Source organism: Sylvia atricapilla, chromosome 5, assembly GCF_009819655.1.
Source record: "Sylvia atricapilla isolate bSylAtr1 chromosome 5, bSylAtr1.pri, whole genome shotgun sequence".
Taxonomy (NCBI): Eukaryota; Metazoa; Chordata; class Aves; order Passeriformes; family Sylviidae; genus Sylvia; species Sylvia atricapilla.
The window spans coordinates 61,361,329-61,380,123 of record NC_089144.1 but is presented as its reverse complement, the minus strand read 5'-3'; the positions used below and the strand labels follow the sequence as shown (position 1 = coordinate 61,380,123).

Genomic DNA, 18,795 nt, shown 5'->3' with positions numbered 1-18,795 from the left:
AAACAAAAGATTCAACACAACAGAGAAAGAGCCTTTTCTCAGTAATGATCAACATATCACATAATCAGAAAATCAGCACTAGAATGATGTCCATAATAGGGAAGAGCAGCTGTAATACAGGATAGAATGTAGGTACAGTGAGGATACATTATTCCTCTCCTCACTATGCAGCCCAAAGCATCATCTTATTTTTAAAAAAGTGTTTAACATATTAAATAAGCACATAGTTGAGTACTGATTATTAATGAACATATAAGTCCCAAAACTGATTCCAAGATACACACTCCAAGAACAATATGCCAGGACACATCTGCATAAACATTATAAAATACAGGAAATTCAGAGATAAGTTTTCAGCTCTCTCATGGACCTTCTTTTTTATTTAGATAAGAGATTTGAGATCTAAGGCTAATTTGAGATGCCTCCACACACACAGTCTCAGTGGACTGAGAACCTTCTAGACTCTAAGGAGCTTATACTGCAGCACTTGTATCACATTTTCCTTTTTGTACTGTGCCCATTTACCATGGTCTGTAGCTGACATAGTGGAATAGAAGAAATCTAAGTATTGGACACTTCTTTCTGAAAAGTCACTGGAGAATGGGAAATCTTTTGTTCTTGAGAGGAGCTCTTACATATTTATGTGGATGACAAACCTGGTTAGATACTCCATGGTCACAAAATTTCTAATAACTGGCACTATCATGTCACTAATTGGTCAAGGCCTTTCACTCTGCATTTCAGAAGAGGTAGCTTGTGAGATAAAGGGAAGAAAAGCAAGGAAGAAGAGGCTATTCAGAGATGCTGATCAAATCTGAAAAGCCAAACCATGGCAGCAGATGGTAGATGGCAAACAGGAAGGTTTTGTGAAAAACTAGAATAGTATAAAAATAGTGGAAAGAAGGAAAGCACTCTGACAGCATGAAATACTAACCTTTACAGATACACAAGGAAATGTATATACACCGTCTGTTGCTCCATTAATAGATAAAGATGAAGCGATAGAGTAAATGCAAGGGAAATTAAATAGCAAGAGCAGCCTATCACTAACAAGTTTATGCACTGAGATGCAGCTTGAATCCAAGTCCTGAAATACTATATTAGACCACAATGATTTCAAATCTCTTCTGAGAGTTGGAGACATGAGGTATACTGTTAACTTCTCACAAGTGTCCCGTACTGCATATTATAAGATGTGGTCATGGTAAAAAGCAGATGAACTATTAAACAGGAAAATTCCATCTGGTTCACAAAACCAATGAGCTGTAAATAGTAAAAATCTAACAAGGCACACCAGGAAATTAAACCTGTATACTTCTGCCAGTTTCATGCTTTAATTTGTCACAGGACCTGCTGCTACCAGACACTGGGAACGGACTAGATGGGCCAGATATATCTTTGGTCTTGTGTGTTTGTTCCTTTTTACAGCTTTCTTTACAACTTTTGTTGCTGAGAAAGGACTTGCTGAGGAGATGGAAGAGATTTTATTAATGGCAATATGTTTGACATCCATTATACTGGACTGAAAACCCTGGCTGGAGCCAAGGACAATGTAGGTTGATACCTAACCAGTCACTCCACACTCCAAGTGAACATAGTTCAGTGACACACTTCCAGGCTCAGACCTCCTTACACCTCCATTTGCAGCAGTCCTTACTATTCCCATCTGGACCTTTCTTGAGTAATGCTTATGGTAATGGCCAGAAAATGTTCTGATTGTGTGACTGCATACAAATTGGGTGCCAGAGGAAAATAGATATTTCTTTTTTTGGACCAAAATAGTATTTCCAGTTCAGAGCCACATGATGAACTTTCTCCTCTCATTCAATCTCTCTTTTTTTGTCCCTCACTCTTTATGCAACTCTGGCAGTGCAGTTATGACCTCTTCACAGTCTGCCCCTGGATTTCAGTACCAATGTAGCCATGTATTCATGTACTGTAGATGGACTTAAGTCTGCCACGTTATTAAGCATCAGGTCACCACAAACTCCCTCTTTAGTCCACAGGGAAAGATCAGATCCTTCAAGTCGCCCTCACAGCAAGAAAACTGCTTTAACCTGCCAGTCCTGCTACTCAAGTTTTTCCATGTAGAAGAGCCTAGCTGCACTAAATTCCATACTGTCCTACTAAACTGACTTTACCAGCAGCCCAAGATAGTGTGTTCAAGCCTTTAAAACACAGTGCACCTCCTTCTCAGTGACAAAGATGCTGTCCTGTGAGAGTCATAAAAGATGCGCTTATCTTTACAAAAAACATGTTTCGTCCTTTAAGCCACACATCATTTTCCACAGGTGAAGCTCCACACAGTTGGATGGATAAACTGTAGTAGTTTACTACTTGCAGTAGACCCATTTGATTAAGTGAGATTCATTTTACAAATAACTCAACAACCTCTGTCAGTCCCAATTAAGCTAACTAAATGATCAAGCACTTGATGCCTAGGGGTGAAACAAAGTTTCATCAACATCAAAGTCTCATTTATATAAAAACCATTTTTCTCCACCACAACTGTATTAAACAGAGCTTAATCTCTAGTCTTTGGTCTCATTTTTAATATGTGGTTAGTAACTATAAAACTGATCTTACCTTGATCTTCTGAAGAAACCGGTGACCTGGAATAAAACAACAAAATCCAGTCAGTCTTTGGTAAAAAAAGGTCACAAATTAAGTTCAGTCTCAGACTGGAGAATGGGATATGGAGAAATCTGAAGCTTATATTCTTTATTCCTTAGAAGACAGGACTGAAAAGCATCTGACCAAAAAAAAAGAATTAAAAAAATAAAGTAGAGCTGAACAGGCCATACAGCAGCAGATTCTGCAGGCCAGAGTGACCATATGGAGCCATCTCTGTGAGGACTGATGCCAAGACTGTCTGTAGATACTTGGCAGAAACTCATCTGCTACTGCCACTGCCAGGAGAAAACCTCACAACTAGGGGTGGTCAAGGAAATTACATCTTGGCAGGAACTCACAGGCATTACAGTGACCATTTTTTTTTTTTTTTTGCCATAAATCAATGTAGTGGTTATCATAAAACAGAAGTCATAATTAATGACAATTCCTGCCATCCTCACAAAAGTAACACAACAGATAAAAAAAAAATCTGGACAGATGTAAGTACAGAAAAAAGGCAACATACCAGCAGCAACACAAGAGTTATGGGGATACCCTAACCAGTGGATTAGGACTCTGATAATACCCCAAGAGAGGGAATACGTATAAAACACGGGTGACCTCTCAGTGTCCCTGCTGATAAAGAGAAAAAAGCCCGTGAATTCCAGGGATTTGTGTCACAGTTCCCATCACTAAGGATCAACACTCTTCACGGTTTTGGTCAGAACAAAGGAACACCGAAGTTCTGGCCCTCCATTTTTCCCTTTGCTGCAGTGGCATGGCTTAGCAAAACTGAGGCTAACCATGGAGCTAAATCTGGGATGTAGCTTCATTATTTAGACCAGGCTGACAGCACACAGTCCAGTGGACTGGGCCATTCCTCAGCACTTCCCCAGCACAGAGTTCAGTTTCACACACAGCCTTCCTTCCCAAGAGTTTTTTTCCTGCAGTAACAATGAGTTTGTTCCTGCAGTGAGTGGGGCAACCCATGTTTCCTTTCCAAGATATTTCATTTCACAACAACATACAAAAATAACAAATTAGAAAAGATTTAAAAATGTTAGTGTTGCCAGCAAACAGATCAAAGCCAACATAAGAAAAGCAGCCGCAGAGGGGTGAAAGGGAAAAAAGGAACAAAGAGGAAAAGAGCACATGTATATTTAACTGAGTCAGCAGGGGCTGAGGGCTGGAGGGGGAGAAGAAGTGAAGGAACCCTGAGTTAGAGGAATAAAGGAGCCGAGGAAGGAGCCATGATCACATTTCATAACAAGGGTTTGAAAATTAAGGTTGAGGTATTATAGAACATCAGAAGCAAATATGCAAATACGTAGATGCAAACAGGAAAAACTGAAAGAAAAAAAGGAAGCTTTCCTGCCAAAGTATGTAAATTTTTTGCTGTAAAATAGAGACAGATTTGCAAATAAAGAGATGAAAGAGTTAGAGCACAACTGGAGCAATGGTCACCGTGAAAGAAAAAAATCTGATTGCCTAATTAGGATTCTGGCTGCACAAGAGGCCAATGTGTCTGTATGGATAAGAATTAATTAATCCTCTAGTCCCATTAAAGGCTCTGATTGCTGCTGAACATCCTAAGCATGCATCCTGCTCTGCTGCCAGCCAGGCCTGCTCTGCCCTCACCTTTCAGCCATGTGTGTGGAAATAAAGCAGGAATGCAGGTAACCCTTTGGATTTAGCAGGCACCACTAGAACTGTCCTGCTTTGACCAGGTAGTTACAGGCTTTTGTCCTTGACTACTAGCAGAACCCCATCTGAAGATCAAAACCCAATGCATTTTCTGCAAGGTTAAAAACACAGAATGGGTCATATCAAGAGGTGAAAATTTTTAGATACTTGAAAGTATTTTTACATGCAAGGGTCGTGCAAAGTTCCCTGGTTCACGCATCCTGACTCTCGACCCATTGGTAATGCAGTATTCCACTGCATCAGCAGAATTTATTCCTTTGTTTTGCTTCTTAATTGCCCAGTTTCATCACCTTTCAGTTCTTTATTTGGAACAATAAAATAAACAATACAGATTATCCTATAATTTGGCTCCTCTTTATGCTTGGTAAAACAGATGTTATTAGCCCCTTAAAGCATCAACAACAGAGAGACAGTATTACAATACCAATGCCTTCTCAATTAAAACATTGATTGAAGGAAAGGATGAAAAATATGTTTATGCATATTTTGTGTGCCTAAAATTATTATATATTTTTCAAAATATTACTACCTTTTTGCTTTGTTGCATGCCTCGAACACAGTGTTTGTATGAAATTTAACATTACTACTGATGCTACTACCAGTGCTTTTATTTGAAAGTTAATAGTAGCTGTGGAGCCTGGTATCCTGAGAAAAAAAGGCTTATATAACCTTATTTATATCAGTTTCATCAGGTTTATATCAGTATCTTGATGGTACATATGCACCTCTCTGTCTCACCCCGATAAACTCTGAGCTCGTTGGCTCATTTCACACCTTGTTAGTTGACAGAGAGTCAATTCCTGCTTTCACACAGCAGAAAACTGAAGAGAATGAGCTCAACTTTTCCAACGCAGCAGCAAAGCCACCAAGAAATGTCTTGAATATCCTAGCCACAGGAAAATCCTCAATGAGAGCTCCCACCACTGCAGGTACCAAAGGCTCAACCACAATAAACTGGGCTTCCTTTGTTCCACTGCTGACATGAAGCATTTTGGCAAAGAGTGGAGAGGACTTTCAGCATCCTCCTACAATTCCAGGCCATACAGTTCAGCAAGGGGGTGGCTTTCCTAACTGCTCCAGTCCTGCCCTAACTACACCAAGGGGAGTCTTGTCCATAGCTGTGATGGAAGGCAGTGAGGCTGCAGAAACCTCCACACTAAACAGAACTGGGCATTTCGTGCACTGACTTGTCCGCACCCCATGCTTATGACAGGCTCTAAGGGAGGAAAGAGAGAAAGCCTAATGACCCACTCTAAGCCACATCCACTCGCTCCACAGCCACAGGGGGCTTTCCTGACAGGAAAAAAGAATCCAGTAGATGCTCATATTTCCGGTCACACATCTTTCTCTCAGGTCTGTAAGAAGTGTGAGAGATATACTGTGGCAGTACTGGCCACCAGAAAGGTGTTCCAGGAAGGGAGGATTCTCATCTGCTAACATCCACGCAGGAACCATCTGTCTAGTGCCTGTCAGCTACCCTCCCAGTATGATCCTGGCTATGTGTTTTGCTGTCATAAAGAAGCAAGTTATCATCTTCACAGCCTCCATGCCTCAAAAAAAAAAAAAAATTAGAGGCAAGTCAGAGATACTTCAGGAAAACTAATATGCTGTCAAGATCTCTGGTCTCACCTGGGTCAAAACACTTTGCCAAATGACATCTTGAAGAGATTTTCATTTGGTTAAATAAAACAGAAAAAAACCTTCAGGAAAAGGTTCAGGGACTGCAATATCCTGTTCTCGGACATTTCAGAATAGAATAACTTCTTTAGATATATATATGTATATACACATCCACTGGGTTTTTCTTCTGGTTTTATCTTGGTGTAGAATTAACTTGCAGAAAGAAAGGGTCACCATTTCCCCAAGAGAGTAAAGGCAGGCCGGATTGTCTGTGGCTGGCTACATTTCCAGAGTCATGAGATTCAATTATCTCTTCTACCAACAGTGATATTTATTTTCCTATGTATAAATGAAACTGAGGAGCCTGGTTTCACATATTTTCACCAAAGGCTTTAATCTGAATTTCCTCCCACTCTGGTTTTACAAACAGCTATTGTTGTAGCAGAGAGTTCAAGTAAAGACATATTTCTGTGATATTTCTGTGAAGAGGATATGAGGGGAGGAGAAGGAAAAGCACATTGTCAAGAAAAGTTTTATCACCTCTGTTTGCTTTCTGTGCTGGTCATAGCTCTCCTTTCTTATAGGTCCTGCAGCAGTGTTCTCCTGTTGCAGAGTGGCAAGCTCAGTTCAGAGGGAAAACAGAACTTGCAAGTCTCAGCCTGCAAGGGGAGGCTGTGCAAGGTCTGTCCCACCACCCCTTACACAAGCAAAGCAATACCCTTTGGGCTTAACATTAAATCCACAAGCATCTTCCAGAAATCAAGGTACACTTATTTAGAAATGCATTAAAAAAAACATAAAAAATGGTGTAAAGAAAAACCTGATCATACAGACACTAGATGCATCCAGCAAATTGGAATACTTACAATATTGAAGGCAATGAGACCTGCCCACCTAAAACCATGACAGGCCTCCAAGTTCACTGTCTGATCCAAAGCTCACTGGAATTTTTCCACTCATTCTTGCAGGGTTTGGATGAATTGCTGCAGAAATCTAATCCTCAGTATAGCCAAGGCAGCCTTCAGTATTATACAAGCCTCTCTTAAAGAGCCAAACAGCCAGAGCTGTTTCCAAGTGCAGTCTTCAATGTGCAAGCACTAGGTTTGTTCAGCACTAGATGGGCGGAAGAAAGAATATTCATTTCTAAGGAGGGAAATGCAGGGAATGTCACAATTTTGAGCCTAGCCAACTGAGACTTAGGAACCTAGAGATTTACAGCCAGACTCCAGGAGATGAATTCAACAAAATTTCAGCAAATGAGTACATTATTCATGAAGACAAAAACCTCTGGAGAAATAAACTTGGACCTGATGTAAAGTAGCTATTTTAATCAATAAACCTGTAGCAGAAACCATCTGCATCAGACCTATTTAAAACCAGCCATTTAATATTTAAAGGCCAAATGACAATCTCTATGCAGCAATTCTACTGGGGTTTATGACCATTCCACTTTTTTCCTTCTTAAGGAATGTATTTCTGCAAACTTTCTAATCCAGTCTGACAATAGCTGGCTGTGATGAGGGGAGAGGAAGAGCTGCCAAATTAAACCCATTCCTTCTCATTTTTCAAGTGCATCTCTTCAGAAGAGATGGCATCCCTGTTGGGATTTATTCACATATCCCTTGATTGCAAATGAAGAAAACTTTTAGCACATCAAGTATTTTTAAAATACAGGTGAGGAAACTCTCTAATTCAGCAATTTGTAACTGTGAGTCCCCTGCCGTCCCAGCTGCAAACAGCACACCATTTTACTGGTAGAAAGGCAGAACTGCTTGCTTTCCTGATTGATCTCTGGCCAGATAATGCTCAGTCTGGGCATCACTATTTTCTACCATGGCACTTGATGAAAAATAAAAGCCTAAGAATTTCTGAGAGCTTCCCCACACTTTCACTTTGGCCTTGTGCATTCCCAGATCAGAGTGACCATCAGAGGCTGGAGAAGTACAGCGAGTTAGCAAGTTTAGCAAAGGCAAATGCAAAGTCCTGCACTTCAGGAGGAGTAAACCCGTGCAACAAGACAGGGGGTCTAACACCTGAGAACAGCTTTTCAGAAAGGGTGCCTGACGTTCACAGAGCACAAGTTGAACATCTGTCAGCAGAGTTCCCTGGGATAGAAAGGGCCAATGACACACTGAGCTGTATTTTCTAGTGCAGAGCCATAAAGTAGATGCAAGTGATTTTTGACTCTCTACTCGGTATTTGTGAGCCTTGTGAACAAGACAGACATTAACAAACTGGAACTGAGTTCCAGGAAGGGCTGCAGAGGCGGTGTGGGCACAGGAGGACAGGTTATGGAAGCTGGGTTTGTTCAGTAAGAAGAGAAGGTTTGGGGAGAATCTAATTGCTGCCTTCAACTACTCGACAGGAAATTATAGAGAAGACAGAGTCTGCATGAAGAAAGAAACAACAGTCACAAATTGGCACATGAGAAATTCACATGGGATGTTAGGAGAAAAAGCTTTTTCTGTGTGGATGATCAAAGAGAAGAACAGGCTATGTAAAGAGATTGTTGAGTCTCCAGTTTTGCAGATATTCAAAACTCATCTGGAAAAGGCTCTGAAAGGCTTCATCTAATTGGATCTATTATGAAGATTTGTATTAGATGACCTTCAGAGTCCTTCCCAACCCAAGGTTTTCTGCAGTTCTTTAAGACTCTCTACAAAACTTCCTGGTTTTACTATTCAGTTTTTCCTGCCATTCTTTCCTCTCAAATATTTCTCACAGACAATGGCCATACTGTCTCACACTCATGAGAAAACACTGATCAGCAAACCCCCTGAATCTAAGAAATTCTAAGCTAGTCTAAGAATTCAAGCTATTTATTAGTATGCAGAAATTTGTTTGGACATGTCCTTTAACAACAATCTAGAGACAAACACTAGAGAGATTATTCTTCCTTAATCCTGCTAAAGGAAAAGATCAGTATTCCCTCTTGCATCTCTGTAACTTCCTTCGGTAGTCTCTGTCTCTACCTGCATGGCAATCACTGCCTCGGGCTGTTCACATGCAGTCCAACATACAGGAGAGCAATCGGTGCTTCTTAGGGAAACTAGGGCAGCTCAGATGCATTCCATGCTGGGTCTCAGGCGTATCAGGGTCCCTTATATTGTCACATATCTTTTTTCACACTGTTGAACTTTTTATCTCTTACCATTCCTCTGTCCACTGTGCAATGTTTGGATGAAGACTTGTGACACCACAATGCAGCTATACCTGAAGCTGTACTGACACCCAGAGGAGCTGTCTGGGAATTGCTGCTTAAAAAGGGAACAGAAGATTTTATTGCAAAAGTAGATATAAACCCAAACGTGCCTAGCCCTAATTTTAAAAAAAGAGAAGAAGGATACAGAAACATTCTATGAAATTCATTCTGGTTAGGTGATAGGTCTACCTCAAAATATGACCCGAGCAATCTGGCTTGGTATTTACTTGAAAAAGAAGGTATTTCCAAATGAGCACCAGGATCACTGTAGGATGATCACAGTTTGTTTGCATTTAGGTTTTTGTTGTTGTTGTTTTGCTTTGTCTTTTTTTAAATAATTGCCCTTGATTTCTCTTATCATCACATGGCACCAAAATAGCTCAGCGGACTGCAAGAAACTTATTTTGAAGAAGGCTTTATCCCAGCTTCTTTTAAATTTTATTCTTCCATTTCCAGACTTTAATTAAATCTTAAAAATCCTCACTGGCCTATAGAAAGCGGGATCTAGGCACACCATGCAATGCTTTAATGAAACAACAACCTGGATGTAAAGGGGTCAGATGCTTGACACAGGTCATTATTAAGATCTGGAACAGGAGCCAAAGTGGCTACATTTATGTACTTTCTTAGCATTCTACATGAGAATAAAAGCATATCCCTTAGGTAATAAAACATCTGGCTTTTCCTCAACAACAGATCAGTGCACTTTTATTTCTTCCAGGAAAAGATTAAAGCAGAGGTCATTTTGTTAGGACTTCAACTTTTCTTTAGCCCAAAGAAAGAATTCATTTTGCTAAGCACAATGACAGGCCCATTTTGAGTGCCTCAGGTACAACCTGGTTCATATGACACATCTCCACTTGGCCCACAGGCTAGGTGGAGGTGAAGCACATCAGCTGCTTGGTGTCTTGAGATACTACCCAAATAATTTTTGCCCACTTTGGGTTTCTAAACAATCTAGAAGCTACACTAAACGGTGTATTTGCTACAACAATGCAAACCAGTCACTTTTGAGAAACAGCATTTTTTCCTGAAACACATGAATCCCTCAGAAGCAGATTCTTGCAATTCTGCTAAAAAATAAGTGGCCTGCTTTGCACAAGTGCTAAACACAAAGAAACCCTCACTTTCCTGCCATATTTAAAATAATCTAAAAAGTTAAAAATCACTTAAGTTAATATGCACAACACACAGATCCTAGGCAGAGCAGAACTGCTGAGCTGTTTGCACTCCTGCTATAAATTAATTGCTGAAGAATAAAACTTCCATTGGGAGCTTCAGATATGGCTTTTGTGCTGTACTTTTAGATGCCTGGCACAGAAACAGGAATCTAGGATTCAGGGTTACGCTGGCTCCAAGCCACCTCTGGCTCTCTGATTTCAGCTCTTGGCATAATTTAGCCAGGTCCATCTGTCCCTGCTTGCCCATGGGCATCAGCACTGCCAGAACCTCAGCAAGGCTCTCTGTAATGGCCTTGCTCCCCATCTATTTCCCTCCCTTGCACACACCTCTGTGCCAGCACTGCTAAACACTCTGTCTCAACTACCGAGACAAAGCTGTGGGTATTAGTGGTCCTTTCCTAGTGCAGAGGAGCAGCAGGCAAGCAGGGACAAATTGAACACCTTTAAGCATTCAGAAGTTTCTCTGCTCACCCAAGTCCTTTGGCAGGCATGTTAAAGAGGCACTGTACCTCCTGCACCCTGACATATAAGCCCAGAGCCAGGGGACTCAGACTCTCACACTAGACATAGAAGAGAAAGGGCAGCTTCCTGCACAGCAGTCATGCCAAGACACACAACCTGGGAAACAATGAACTTTCCGAGCAGCCCCAGTGAAAAATCTCACTTTTTGTTCCATGAGTCAGTGAAAGCTCATGTCAGAATATCGTTCCCAGCCTCACCCAAGCACTAACCTTTGCAGGTCTGAAATACCCCTTTGCAAACCTCCAAAGATTACCTGTTTTCACACGACTATCCTTTGTCTTTAGGTTTTTGTCACATGGTATTTTTGACATTTTCTAGTTTTCAGCCACAGCAAAAATACAAACATGAAGATATCAGAAGAATTATGGAAAGGTTTGGCTTTTCTGAGCTTAACACAGTCAGCTCAGGCAAACTAGTATTTCTGTGTGGTAGTTTAGAGCAGCTATTTTACCAAACTACATTTCTATTCTCTTTGAAAGCCTGTTAAACCAGAACTTAGGGGTATGAACAGGAATAAAAATACAGTCTGAATGCATATAATGAGATGGCCAGGTGTGAAAGCTTGAACACAGTATGTAGCCCAATGTGTGTGTAACACATGTACAGGACCGTGTTTCTTATCCAGGCTCTGAAGCTTACTAGTTTTGGCTTTGATAAGACAGCTTGGTACTGAGTGAGAACACATTAAGAACCAGTCTCCTCTCCAAGCAGATGGCAGCTCCTTATGGCAGGGACAGAGCACATGGACACAGGCTTGCTATTCCTGTGAAATGCTAAGAAAACTAGGGCTGGGAGGTTTGGGAGTTGCTTTTTGTTGTTTTGGTTGCTTTATTCTTACTTCAACTCTTACAAATGAGTAAGAAGTGCACATAAATACAGACATACAAGTCTAAAACTACAAGGTACAGTGCAACTTTTCCAACCTTGATTGGCTTGTAAGTGTGCCATGCTGGAGAATATTTGACCTATATTTATAGCAGTGCTGAAAGTATACCTAGAAGAATATATCTTTCTGTCAATCATCCTTTATCATCCTAGTAAACTTATTCATGCCCTTTTCCAGTGCCTTTAATGTCACTGGGGACTGTAGGTCTGTTGTTTCCAGTCCATAAAGCTGGAGAGAGGGATATTCACATTCTACAGTGGCATTGTCAGATCCACTCTTGCAACCCTGCTCCTGCCAGGTGCGGTTACCACGTGTCCAATGCTTGCACGGAAAGCAGTAGGCCCTAAAAATTAAATTATCAAATGTCATTTTCTTTTGCCCAGACAAAAAGAAAATGAGATTATAAGAAGTTATTCTCTTGATATATTCCCATCTTCTTTGCTGTAAAGCTGTTTGACTTTTCAGAGAAGATTCTGCTTTGCAAACCAAGGACTAAAGTAGGCAAGCAAGGATGGAAACAAAGGGGAAAAAGAACATAATTGTTAAAAAAATATGAGAAAAGAGACTACTGCTTCAGTCTTGACTATCAGCCAGAGAGTGGAAAGGAGATTAATAGCTGTTATGGGAAACTACTTAAAGGAAACCAAGGTAACCAGCTATCTCTACTATGACAACATAGTTTATCCTTTAAATGCAACTCCAAAATAAAAACTTACATTCTGTGTAGAAAACTTGACTTTGCCCCTTTATCAACTGGAAATATTCAGAAGCCATTTTCAAGCTAGATGGTAGTTGACTTTTTTAACATTCAGGCAAGATCATTCCTTTGTCAAGTACATGTGCATTCTGTTTCTTGAAGTTGCCCCAAGGAGAGGAAGAGAGCTGGACTGCTTGCATTTCCCTTTTGGAAAGTAGGATGCCAGTCAAGGAGCAAGATCTCTCTAAAGAAGTGATTTTGTAGTCTCATCGTGTGTGGGAGTATTTTGCATGTCACTGTCTGTCAAAATAATTTGTCAGCAGGGTGAAATTCCTCAGCTGTGCATCAGGTGTTGAGATGCCACAGAAGTCATTAAGAGAGGGCAGGTTGGTGAGAAAAGAGGAAGCTAAAATCCCACCCCAACCCACTCTGGGGAGCTAAATGCTGAATGATAAACCGTATTGGTAATAAGTACTGATGAGAAAAATAACACTGTACAGGATACAGTACAGGATGGGCTCTATTTCTGCCATCTATCCAAGGGGCAGATGCACAAACCCACCCACATGTGCCTACTGGTATTAAAACCCCTTTGCCTCAACAGCAAAGGCTAGAGACTTCATTCTTGAAGAAAACACACACTCTTTGCTTTGCATTCACATGCATACATAAGGTTATAGACATGCAAATCTATACCAAAATCTGATTTCTTATTTTCCCAATTATGGCTAACAAGAGCAGAAGCAAAAGCTTAAAGCTCAGTATTACTGGGCTGGGGTTGTCAGGATGATGTGTAAGTATCAATTACTAATGACTGTTGCAGAAAATTTTAAGTAAAACCCATGAATTTTCTACAGCCCAGTTCTCTGTAGATAAGGCCCAACTTGACAGTACTGACATAAAAATTCTACTAATGAAAACAGAGGAAGAGATGATTAAATAAGGTTTTGCCTGTATGCCATCACTTAAAGGTAACACCAGAAGTTGCTGAAAGTTTGTGTTGAAGAGTTTCTGGAACCATCTGATTCTCACTGTTTGCAAAGGTCCCTCAGGTCCAGTGCATGCACTCAGCACAGAGCCGTGGCTCATCCCCTGACCTAGCAGGGCTTGTATGTGCAAACACTCTCCTTTGTCCTGCTTTTGTGCCTTCAGACGTCAGAAATAAATGCCAGGATCTTTCCACACCCAGAACCATCCCTGAGATGGTACCACTCCAGCTTGAAGTAGCACAAAGTCTCTTGAATCCTGAGTTGAGAGTATCTGCTGTCATGTTTTACCCACTCAGGATAAACCAAGAGCATATCTCATGCAGGCCAGACTCTGCAAAGGTATTTAGGAATGAAATTCCTCTCCATTCTCTCTCATTTTAGCACGGTCTTCCTCCCCCAAATCCATTTTTCTTCTACAGCTGAGTCAAGGTGTGTCTACTAACCAGACTTGGCCAGGAGTCCCTCAATAATCCTTGCATTTTTCCCCACTAAAAATTTCTCAAAACAATGAACGTGGCCTGATGTATATATAGAAATCATGTTCACAACAGAAGTTTAAAATACATGGCATTTTTTACCACACCTGTGCACTAGACTAAAAAAAATTAACAGGTGCCATCCTTGTCAAAGAATTCTTCATAAGCGGAGGTAAGGGAAGATTTTGGAGGAACTGAAGAAAGGTTTGCCTAATGGTGAATAAATTGTGGCTTCTGTCTGGGATGTGTATGAAATTTTAAGAATTGTGACTGCATCATGATGACAAAAATACAGGACCAGACCCCACACCAAAATGCATCACTTTTTTCACACTCAGTCTCACACAGAGAACTTGTTTTCCCTCCAAACATTTACTTTGCTGTATTCTTATAATTTATTTTTCTTTTCTTCTTCAAAGTTCTTTCCCTATTCGACCCATGCTTACCTTCTTTGGAATAATTTTAAGTCCTCTTCATAAAACTTTACATCTTTGAGTCTACATCTTCCTTTCCGCTGACAACCCCACCTTTTTGACATCACTTCCCTAGCAAGAGGCAGAGTTGCTTTCGGCAGATCTCTCATGCTCCATTTTTAGGTAGTGAGAGAGATGCCTTACAAGCTATTTGTTAAAGTATCCAAGACAACAGAAGAGAAAGAAATGGGAGAGTTGAGCAAAAAAACAGACACTGCACTCTGTTATATTCAAGTTCTGTTATAAGAACTACACAGGAGTGTACAGTAAAGGTGATGGCGATTTATGCCTTCACTAAAATAAGATTTGTTTGGAAGCAATCAGTACTCATGGAGCCTCATCTGCAAGATGGAAAGTAATCCTTACAGGTGTACAAATACCTGATTAAGACATACGCAGTTCACTCTTGCAGTGTAATTTTATAAATGCAGCTTGAGCTAAATCTGAACCTGAAAATTAATTCAGATTTTTTTATCCAAAACACTAGGGTAGACCGCTCTGTCTATTTAGGAGCTGATGCTGAATTTTCCAATGCAATTTTTTTGAGGAAAATCCTTAGATTTCTTCAGGTCCTTATCAACCTTTGAAATTTTAAAGACTCACTGTCACTAAGCAGTTCCTGCTTAGCATGTTCTGAATAATCTCTCTATGTTTTCTAAACTTCAACTTAATGAGCATTCTTTCTCCTTTCTACATGCAAAATTGTATCCCTGATGCTCTTCTCATCTTGTAATACATTAAGATTTCTCTTTTAAAAATACCCTAAACCACCTTGTAACATCTGCACTGTCACACTGATTTCCTGGGCAACGATCAGATTCTTGTGGTTGAGTTAAACACTTGGCATTTAGCCTTTTTCTTCTTCCCTCTGAGAAACTAAGTTATTATTGCTCCATAAAGCAATGCCTGGATGGTATTACTAGCTAATTAATGTCTATTTAGTGGAAAGGGCTGCAGCCATCTTCTAGCACCTACAGGCATTTTTTCTTCCTCTCCCTGACAAGACCAGATGGCATCCTGGCCAACCTTCCCCCACCCTTCACAAGCCATGCACTTTGTTCAGAAAATGCAGCCAGCAGCTTGGGAAACACATTACCATCACAGCTGGACAGATCCAAGTAAAGTGCTGGTTACTGCCCCAAATAGTGGGAAAATTAATGACTTAAATTAAAAGATGTAGACGAAACCTTTACCAAAGGCATAGTCACCTTTTCATCCTTGTATGCTGTTGGGGTTTTTATTTTGTTGAATTTTCCAGCTTTCATCGTATAACAAGATGACAAACAACTAAGAGAAATATATGGCCAACAGCTAACACACAGCAGGCTGAGGTCCTCTGCATCTCACTGCACCATTTAATCATGGGGTGAACTCATGTACAAAGAAAGGGTCCAATTACCTGCATCAGTGCAGTCAGATCAGAATATTTAGCTTTTTTCAACATCAAGCACCTCTAGTCGTGGTAAATTATCTTCATTATGTGGGGGTTTTAGTGCAGTGTTCACATTAATTGATGTTCTTAATAAACTACAAGCTGCCCCAGCTCTTGGTTACTGCATCAAGACACTGTTTCATGTCCTGTCCAATCCATCACAGATCAAAGAGCCGTCAAATAAGGAACAAAACATGAAATACTGTTAATCAACAGCTACCTGAAAATAACATGAAGTTCAGTTAATTGAAAACAAAAGCATATTTTTTCTCTCAGAAAGACCCCTGCCCCCAAACCATTATACTCAGACTATGCTTTAACCAAACAAGCTAGTGATCAAAAGCAACATCTAACATTATAATTAGTTTTAGATCACATATTCTGTTCTCTGCTTTCATTTAATGAAATTATATAAGGGATCATTCAACTTTGAATCTTTAGCTACATTCCTCACTTGTCAGAAAGAATTACTTCATATTAAAGAGGTTTTATGTATGTGTGTGTATGTATATATATATATGCATATATACACACATCTATATATGTGTATATGGTTATATGGTGATGACAGATGCACCCCAGGCATCCTGAAGCTATATTATGAGCAGCTGTGGTCATACCCTTTTTAGGAGAAAAATGACCAATGAGAAAACATTTCCAGTGGGTCAGGTATGACACTACCTCTCCTACCAAGTCCCCTGTCATTTGCCCTAGACTATAGGATAATGTGTTTTGAGCTTTACAATGTTTCTGCCTAGATAAAAAACATTGGATGCTGATGACTCTTAGAAGATCCATGATAGCTCTGTGTACAGGAGGAATCAACTCTGTTCTCTGTCATATTCCTGTTTAGGAATTTTGCTGAAATCCTTTTCTCAAGTTTTAATTGAAAAATAATTTCTGAAGAGACAAATCTCTGCAAAGAACCTATGAGCAACTTTAGTTGTTAAAATATAATGGTGCTTTCTAAAGTACTTCTTTTTTTCTTTAAAGTGCCACGCTAGAGAGATTTTTTTAGATTGCTGAGTCAAACATCTAGAAGCCTGGAAATTTGGGATCTCAGATCATACTGCAACTCTGTTGCACTCAAACATTTTAGTCACATTGCCTCTTTCTATGTTCTTGTACTGGACTCTTGCCTCAGTGTTTAAGTAGAAACCTGCTTGTTGTCCTCCCATATATGCACTGCAAAACCTCAAGATTTATTTCTTCCACACTGCCAAAACTATGCACAGAATGCAAAATTACTAATGTCCTGCTAAGCATCTCTGACAGTCTCCCCATAGTATCCAGGTTTCTCATTACCATGAAATTTACCCTCACTGTGCTCCTTTGAGGTGAGGTTGCAACATTATCCGTATTCCACAGCTGGGAAAGCAGGCACAGGCTTTCCATTCATTTAGTAATACAACCTGAGGCAACAGAAATCCTATTTCTCAGTTGCCAGCCCTCCACACCCTTTCAAATCTCCTTGTAGTGGCCTCTCAGTAACCATACCTACTTCCCAGTGGACATGCACAGAATGAAGAGTCCATGGTTAACTGGCCACTTACGAAAAGTTTGTTGTAAATCTTCACCTTTCAGAAATTCTGAATCCAGTCCCACAGAGCATCGTCCAGCTGTCTTAAATTTAATAATACTTTGCTTTCTCCACTGTGGTCCCCTGACTCATCTACCTTGGTACCAAGTGAGGCAGTGTCTAAACTGATTTCAGAGCTTGCCCACCTGTGTAATTACCTGCATAAAGCCAGAATTCTGTGTTCTGAGAGAAAGAGTCACAGACCCTTCCTCCATGACCCTAGCCTGTCTCACTCATCTCTTACCGATGCCCATGCCCTCTTCCTTTTCATTATTCCCATGCTGACTCCCCAGACACCTGGTTATCCTCTGTGCCCCTGAACAGCTCCCATCCTTTAACCCTGTTCCCCAAGTTCTTGCACATTCTCCCTTTTTGCTTCCACTCCTTTGACTCTTGCTCTTTTCCTTATTCCTTCATACACCTTCTCCTGCCCATCTCCATGTGACCATGACTATTGCATTCCTTTTCTCCTTGCTGCTGTAGATCAGCTAATGAGCAGCACAGTCCCACTTCCCTCAGACCTGTGAGCAGGTCAGCAAACTGAATTAAGCACAGAGGAGCTTAACTCCTCTGTGAGCATGTGCAGACAGAAACTTTTGCAAGCAAAGCTCTTGAATCTAAGGTATCTCCAAAGTACATGAACAATCTCATCAGCAGGGCAAATTCAGGGGTAATTTTCAAGAGAGTAAAAGGTATCTCCTTGGTATTATGATGACATTTTACTAAATGTCAAGCATCCAAAATTTCATTCCAATGAGGCTCATTCCACTACCAGCACCAACACATCCCAGGAAAGAAACACTGTGTTTATTTATTTGAAAGAAAGTCGTTTAAAGGAGCACATTTCCCACAAATCTTGTCTATAGGAAGAACTGGCTTTTTTGTTAAAGCTTTTACTAAAAGAAAAATAATCAGTCATGGACTGAGCCTTAGCATGAAAAATTTCAGCCAAAACAATTAAAGTTTAGAGAAAGGGTGGAGAAAATAATTCCTCATAGTAGGCAGTGACAGGGACACTTGACTCTGAGCAATGCTACTAGCTTACTTTGTACTTAATAAATCTACCAAATGTAATTGTTGCAGTTAAGCAAACATTGCCAGTCATGCTGATGTAAACAAAGTCATTCTTCTTATCAATAAGAAATTAGTCCACATGTTCTCACCATCTCTCCACACTCCCTAAAACTGTTTAAGCATCATTTTTCTCACAGTTTTGCCAGCTTCAGATTTTGGGCCCTGCCATTCCAGTCTATGGAAAAATGAACCTGAATTCACCATTCTTAACTTAGCAAAGAATATCAAGAGCTGGTCCAGAATCCCTCAGGGAGAAAACCAGGTGATTTTCTCCTGGCAGTGCTACCTTGATCACTCTTTCTTGCCATGACATCTTCTCCTGACAGTAGTTTCCAGCTGGCTGGAAA

General features: G+C 40.4%; 1 protein-coding gene across 4 annotated transcripts in view; it reads right to left on the bottom strand.

Annotated features, from left to right (window-relative positions):
* The window catches only part of DGKI (diacylglycerol kinase iota), a 195,912-nt gene that overhangs the window by 24,715 nt on the left and 152,402 nt on the right, over nt 1-18,795 (bottom strand). For all 4 annotated transcript variants that reach the window (XM_066319716.1, XM_066319717.1, XM_066319719.1 and 1 more), the window contains one exon: nt 2,587-2,612. In XM_066319716.1, the coding sequence (XP_066175813.1) occupies nt 2,587-2,612 (26 nt within the window). The remainder of the gene's footprint in view (nt 1-2,586; nt 2,613-18,795) is intronic.